The sequence below is a fragment of the Tetrao urogallus genome (assembly GCF_951394365.1).
Source record: "Tetrao urogallus genome assembly, chromosome: 15".
Lineage (NCBI taxonomy): Eukaryota > Metazoa > Chordata > Aves > Galliformes > Phasianidae > Tetrao > Tetrao urogallus.
The window spans coordinates 6,073,686-6,081,371 of NC_136828.1; the positions used below are offsets into that span (position 1 = coordinate 6,073,686).

General features: G+C 38.1%; 1 protein-coding gene across 1 annotated transcript in view; it reads left to right on the forward strand.

Moving 5' to 3' along the window:
- The window catches only part of CLEC16A (C-type lectin domain containing 16A), a gene marked incomplete at both ends in the record, with an annotated part of 56,566 nt that extends 55,063 nt beyond the window's left edge, over window positions 1-1,503 (forward strand). Inside the window, one exon of the mRNA XM_079543155.1 lies at window positions 1,163-1,503. Coding sequence (XP_079399281.1) covers window positions 1,163-1,503 — 341 coding nt within the window. The remainder of the gene's footprint in view (window positions 1-1,162) is intronic.
- Between the last annotated feature and the right edge of the window lie 6,183 nt (window positions 1,504-7,686).

Genomic DNA, 7,686 nt, shown 5'->3' on the forward strand with positions numbered 1-7,686 from the left:
TTTTCTTTGTTGATGTGGTTTTTTGTTTGTATTTTTTTCTCTCTTATGTTCACATTTTCTGTTTTATTTCTACAGAAATAATTGGAATTATATTGAAAGTGAAATATTTTAAGGTTACTGTGTATTAAAACCAGAGTTCAATTCCTGGTCTCTGTATTCACACTACACTGCCTTGTAGCCTTTTCTGCAGATGCTTGTACACTTGAACACATGCTGTTTTTTAACACGAGCTCTAAATGGTCTGTCTTGAAGCTGGATACCTGTTACTTTAATGGCATCTATTACTAGTCTGAAAAGAAGATAAATTTGTGGGCATACTTGCTCATACAAGGCTGTACCCCCTGATCTGGTACATTCCCTGTCCACCTGTGCCAAATGAGCAGCTTACTTGTTGGTTAGCAGGATTTTAAGGGGAAAAAAAAAAAAAAGAAACAGGATGAGACAAGTAAATGTTTTATTTCATTGTGAAGGAAGTGCCAGCAGCATATCTGTTTTCTGTAGTATGTAATGGCTCATTCCCAGTTTTATCCCTGTTGCATGCTCCAGCTATGAGCACAAAATTTCATTTAAAAGCCTACATAAAAACAGGCTTATTTTGTGGCACCTTCGTTACCATAAGCACATAATTCTCCTTTTTGTCCTTTCATAGTTGTAGTTTCTATGACTGAAATGTCATTTTAAACTGAATCTAGAGAATGGAATGAGTTAACAACTTCCAAATCTTTGTTTTTAAAGCAATAAATAGGTGTCCTCTTGGGCAAATTGGTTATACAGGGGTTCCTTATTAATTCTGAAGAGCTTCCAGGTATGGGGCACTTAATTTTGTTTAGACTGTGCTGAAGTCTGGGGAGGCTTTCTTACTCTTCCCCTCTGTTTCCTCTCTTTAGGAATATTTGCAGTATTGCTGTATAGTATAAGATGTGTGAATGTTCTAGTTTCTGATGTGAACAGTTTAGTGCTGGCATTTGATATTGTGCCATATTTTACATGTTGTTTCTAATTACTAAAAAGCAAAATTTTAAGCACAGTGCTTCATAGCACTACATTTTCCACCCAGGTATTCTTAAATATTCATGAAGTACAGTACACTCTTTGGCTTAATGAATGATGTACATGCAAGTTGAATCTAATATTGATTCTTTCTTGATGTTTTCTTTAATAGATGACTCTCCAGCTCCCGAGCAGCCCCGCACAACTGTTTCTGGTCAGATGACGTTGACTGATGAAACTCTTTCAGCTGTCTCAAAGTCTAGCAAGAGTGCTGTAAAAAACAGTGACATAGAAACAGCAAACCTGTCCCCTAGCCTGATTCCTGCACAGCAGCCCACAATATCATTAATATCAGATGACAATACAGATGCACTAAGTGTAGAGTCACTTACACTGGTCCCACCGGTCGATTCGCACAGTATTCGTACGTTCAGCTGCATTCCTCAGCCACCTTTGCAGTCTGAGCTTGAAGTTTGCAAGGTGAAAGAGATAGAAGATGAGTGTTCTGACTAAGTTTACCCACAGACTGTGATAAGCAGTGATGCAAATTAACCAAATTCTTCATTGTATTTTTGTTTCTTCGGGAGCACAAGATACTTCCTGCAGCATCAGAGACATCTGGTCTGCAAGAAGAGGCCCAGCGATGAAAGAGTGTGGGCAGCTTTTAGAATAAGCATCAGATGTTTGGCATATTTAAACCAGGGGAAGAAAAGAAACTGGATTGGACATTTCCCTAGCCATTTCTGTTGTACAAGAGCACCTACTTTCTTCCTATTATCAGATAAAGATCCAGCTGCAGTAGCCTTATAGTCAAAGACCTACAGTGCTAAGGCAAAGCGAAGACATTTTTGGATACCTGGCTTCAAGATGTTGAATTGCTACTTCTTTGAAACTGGAGGCATATTGTTCACCAGGAACAATAGTATAAAGTACTTTACTTTATAGTACAAAGATTCCATTTCCATTTGTTTCATTGTTTTTTATTCTGATCTCATTCAGCTTTTGGAGGCCTCTATGATACCAGCAGGCTCGTCCCCTTTCTGTGTTGTGTTCACAGGACTCCAAGGTTCAGTGCTTTGTTTCCCATGTGTAATATTTATTTCAAAGTCTGATTCAAAGCAAGATGCATCTAAAAATATTTTTTTCATAAGGTAAAACTCTGAAACTTAATATGAGAATTGCTTAGTCATATGATTGCAAGACATTTTTGAAACATTTTTAGTCTTTGCTTAACTAGCTACAAAGATAAGAAATATTTTAATATCTACTGCTTGTTTGCTCACTTCTGACAGTCAAATTGCTACACCTCTGAGGAATGATGGTATGATGATACCCCTTCTACTGAAGAACAGCTAGAAGCAGACAGAGGCACTTTTATTCTTAAAAGGTTTGGGGGGTTTTGTTATTGGAGATCTTTTTTGTTAGTGTCTTTGGGTTTTGTTGGTTTTTTGTGTTTTTTTTTTTAATTATTTGTCTGTTTGTTTCTCATCTTCCCATGGGAATAGTTCTAGTAATTTCTTTTCAAGTCTGAAAATGAAAGAGAAAGCTATTGTTGGTGCTGTTTTTTTTCCCGTTTTAAAGTATCACCAAAAGAAATTACAGCACAAAAGCAATCGAGTTTGTTTGCCTTACTTTGCCTCATAGATCTTTAATCTGATTTGACAGTAAGCAGTGAAGAAATGTGAATTAAAGTTTGGAATGCTCTTTGCTGATTTTTATACATAATTTACTGTGAATGGTAAATTTAAGCTTTCTGATCAATTTCCATACATAGTAAACTAAGCTGGTAGAAAAAAAAGAGCAGAGTGTCCATGTTGGTCTGTGTATTACACTGAGTGCTGTCAAACATTGAAGTCTACTGTAAACTTGCTGTTGTGATTTCCATCATCAGTGCAATCAGTTTCCTGGTTCTGCCTCTACTAACATTGATTTCTTATCAAATAGGTGAATCTGAAAAGTTCTTGCCTACTTTCCCATCTTAATTTATCTCTTCCTTGCTGTCAGGTAGAACACTTGATTTATGTGTTACATTTATGAGATCTAATAATCCACGAGTGTATCTTGACTTGCTTTTCAATCTTTTCCTTCATGTAAAACATGTATATAAGGTGCCTGCTATTGAAAAACAGCATCTTTTTAACTCCCTTATTAGCTTTTGCACGCAGTTTTATTGATTTCTAATTTTCTGTGGCTTCTATTTTGTCTCAAATTGAGTTACCAAATATTCCGACCATTCCAGAATGGCACAAAATCTAAAATGAAATGAGAGAATTAGGTGCTCTTAACACTGTTATGGGTGTATGGTGGTGAGAATTTGGCCTTGCTGCTGGAGTAAGAGGCCATGATTTTGGGTTTAGCTTTTTTCCGTGTGCTTAGGGTAAGTTTATACTGCAGTCACTGTTGTGGCTAATGTACATGTATCTGAACAAGTAGCAATTTGGGCAGAAGGACCACATAAATAAATTTTTATTAGCTGAATTTCCTGCAGTCTAGACTTCCTCCACCATGTTGCAGCATTACACTGTGGCCCCAGTAATACTCTAAAGATCATTATAAAAAATGATGCCTTAATTGGAAAGCATTTTATGTTAGCTGTTAACCTTAACTCTCGACCTGGATTACAGAAAATGCCACTGTGCGGGCTGAGTTCCCCTAAATAGTATTAATTCTAGACAGGAAAACCTTGATCTTTATTTATCTAATTTAAAACTTAGGTCTAGCAAGATTAGGGCCATTCACAGAGGGACTTTTAACAGGCATGCATAATCTCACCCTTGAGCCACACTGTACAAGAAATGGTGATGAAAGAAAGGTGACTTTGTGCTTTTCATTGCCTTGGAGTGGTGGTTCAATCCCACGACCAGGTGTTTCCTGTGCAGCTCTCAGTAGGCAACTGAGGTACTGTTATGTGTGTACAGTTTGACTGCACTTCATGCTGCATTACAGGCTCTGGAGATGCTGCAGTACGTCATGTGGCAATCTTATCTCTGTGAGCTGTGTTGTTACTAATCTACAATTCCTTGAAGAGTATCATATCTGTCTCTTATCAGAAAAACTCAAAGGCTATTTCCTTATCCTCGTTTCACTGTAAAAAGGAAACTCGACCAAGAAAGCATTAGCACATCAGCCACAAATACACCTTCTTCTAAAACAGAAGTTGATGTGAGTCAGTGTAGCATCACTCTGTTTAACCAAATCCAAACACCAAGTTGCAAATGAGAGCAGCAGCTGAACTACTGTCCGTTCTTGCTCTTTCAGTGCAATACTGCAGGCCAAAGGGGAGAAATGAGAAAAATGCTGATATGTTGTGAGGTGGTAAATGCTCAGTGTGTTTTGTAGAGGCTGTGCCTATCTTGAGCCATATTCTGATACCATAAAACATCTCTAATAGTCCTTTCCTTTTGAGAAGAGACACCAAAAACACCAAGGCCTGCTGCATGTTGCTGTGTTGTGATCTGTGTCTCACTGTATTGAGTTTTACCAGGATAGCAGTTGCTTAGTGTCACAGCCTCTTGCAGGTCCTTTTGCTGTTCTGTAGCACGGTGGGCAGCAATGGACAGGGCTCCAGCATTTCCTTTGTGAACAGAACAGTGGCAGCATGTGTGTGGTGAAGGAGTGCTCAGTTCCAATGTCTGCCTTTACTAGTGGGTGATGGTTGTAGTATAAACCTGTGTACAATAATTTCTTTCTTGCTGAAATTCTTGGATATAGGAAGAAACCTAACATTTAGCTTTCTGCCCTGTTTTTCACAAGCTATGTGGGTTAAAACAAATTTACTAGAAGTACAGTCATACGTATTAATACTGGAGGCTGTATTTTGTGCGTAGTCATGAATTATGCAGCAAAGAGTGAGCTCATCCTTCACAGCTCACTCATAAAGTGATTCTGTGAATTCATGATGAACTATAATTCTGACTTCTGTTCCTTAAATTAATCTGACCTTATAAAATTACACCTGTTAAAGAAACTCCATAATGCTCTTTACTGCAGAGAAACTTGCAGCTGTGCTGTAAAGTCATTTGTTGAGAAAAAAAATCAGTAATATCTTCCAGAATTGATTTACTCTTCTGAAATATGGACATACAGCGCTTTAAAACCCGTCTTCCTTCTCTAGAATTTAGGACTCCACGTTCGTTGGTAATCAGAGTTTGAGTCAATGTCCAGTTATTCATAGAAACCCTTTGTCCCATGTTGACAGAATACAGGGGGAAATAATGTTTTTCTGTGGATTTGAAGGATTCTTCTGTGTAAAATTTTAAAAATCAATGCTTAAAATAGTCTATGGCAGCATCAGCAATCGTTAGGCTTGAAGTTACTGTGACTTTTTTCTTATTAAGCAGTAAGACATGAGTAGCTGTAATTTTCACGCTTACAGCAAGGAGCCTCAGATGCTTACTGATTACAGAGCTCAATAATTGCCATGCAGCTGAGGGTCGTTTTGCTAGCAGGAAATGGGTTTCTTTTTCTCCTGAAGTAAATGAAACATAAAATTCTCTGCTTGAAGCCATGGGGAAGCTGTAAGACAAACAGGTTGAGCTTTGTGTAAATGTGAAGTCACTTTGTGAAAGTGAACACAGGACTTGAATCGCATGGTGCTGTTGGTGCTCTGGTGTTATTGGTCACTCTTTTGCTGCACAGGTGTTAGAGGTAAACACAAAATAGCCTAATGAGCACTCTTGCAAAAGAAAAAAAAAAAGTCATGTTAAGAATTCAGGCGCTGTCCTTGCTCTCCAGCTCAACTAAGAGGTAGAGCTATATGGAGATTTGCTCGTAAAAGAACACTGTGCTGACAGGTGTCACCTGGAAAACTTCACCTTATAGTCTTAGGGTTGAGCGAGAGATTCAGGAAGAGGCATGAAATCAAGGCATCATAGAGATCTGGGCATTTTCCCTAAAAAGCGGTAACTCTCCTTAAGAAGGTTCCTACCCATTTTCAGGCATCCTGGCCATAGGCACCTGATATATTTGGGAAGTTCTGAACTGTTGCTGTCGCTCTTTGCTGACTGCAGGGCATCGTTCTCCTGGGCACTGCTCTTCCATTATCTCTGAGTTTTTGGAGTGATTTCCTGTGGTTTGTGCTCTGGTGCTCTGATCTTTCCTACACGTCTGCATCATGAATTACAAACATACGTAACAACTCTGTCTGTCTCCTCTCAGCTCCAGCAAAGCAGATGGTGATCTAAGCAGAGCCTGCTGGGGTAGAGCTGTCTAAGGAGGTGGGGAGGGGGGGAATACTTGTGGTTTTTTTCTGCTGTTCTGGAATTTTTGAGCAGCAATAGAAATGTGGGACATGAAGTTCTGGACTGAGTCTCAAACAGAAGGTTATTTCATATGGAAAAATATTTTTATATCACATTTGTACAAAATTTTCCCTATTTTGGTCTCCCAGAATTTTTAAGGATATGCACATTGCTCAAACTTGATTTCTTTTGCGGGATGTTTTAAATTGTGTGTTATGTTTGCTAATGTATTGCAAATGTAAAGCTAAGTTTTGCATGTCTAATAAACATGCACTGTGGCAGTATGTGTTTTGTTTGGCTAACTTGAAGTCAGTGCTTCTTAATGAATATGGAAGGAAACTTGAGTCATTGTTGTGACTGTCTCTTGAGCATAAATGAATGTGTGGAGCGTGTTTATTTAAAAAGGGCTTAACTAAGTAATGACAAGGAATACTTGTTGATGACAAAGGTTAGAGTTAAAGCTCAGCTTAGTATATGGTGTTCTCAGGATTTTTTTAATGTTGTGATCTTAAAATAATCAAGATTTTTTTTTGTCATCTTTTGGCCATGGACACTCATACCTGGTGTAAAATAGGCTTAAGACGTGGTAACAGCAATCTGATGCTCAGGTCTCTATGAGATGAGAGTCTGAGTGTGCGGGAATGTATTTAAATACTTCTGCCACAGTTCTTACAGTGAACGTAAGGATAGTTTTTGAAGAGGAGTGAGAATAGCTTCAAGCTTCTACATTTATGGACTGTTAGGATTTCTAGGAGCTTTGTTTTACCTGTGGTAGCGCTGAAGAACAGATGGTTACATCTCTAGGGGACCTGCTGGGAGCATTTTCGGCTTTAGGGACTGGCTTTAGGCATCTCCACTTGTGAATGTGTGTTGATGTTTTGTTGCAAACTCTTTGCTTCCTTTTGAGCTGTTTTGCAAGTTGGATTGTTACAGGTGCAAAGGGAAATGTATTTTTCTAGAAGAATGATTGTATCTGGGCTTTGTATACTAAAGCATTTAATGAACATGAAAGTCTGTCCTCCTATGAAATATATTTCAAAAATGTCTGAAATGTGCTTCACTAAAAAAAACGTCCTGAATGTGCACTTCTACATTTAAATGGAAAGAAGTCTAAACACAAGGTGAATGGGATTCCAAAATGTCTTTTCTACAGGCAATAAGTATTAATTATTTAATGTAAGTTATGTTATACATTTGGAGTAAGTGTGATGATATTTTATGTTAATTTAAATAAAAATGTATATAAGAGGGAGGGGACTGAACTTAGAAAGTATTGCTGTATATCTTTGAAATCCAGATTTCTAAGCTGAGTCTGTATTTGCTGGCACTGAATCATGTCCTGGCTATTGAAAACCTGGACAAGAGTGAACAAAACACCTTTCTTTGTAAATGGAACTTGGCAATAAAGATGGTGTTACTGAGAACCTTCTTCCCTTTCATGTTCTGTTGCTAGATT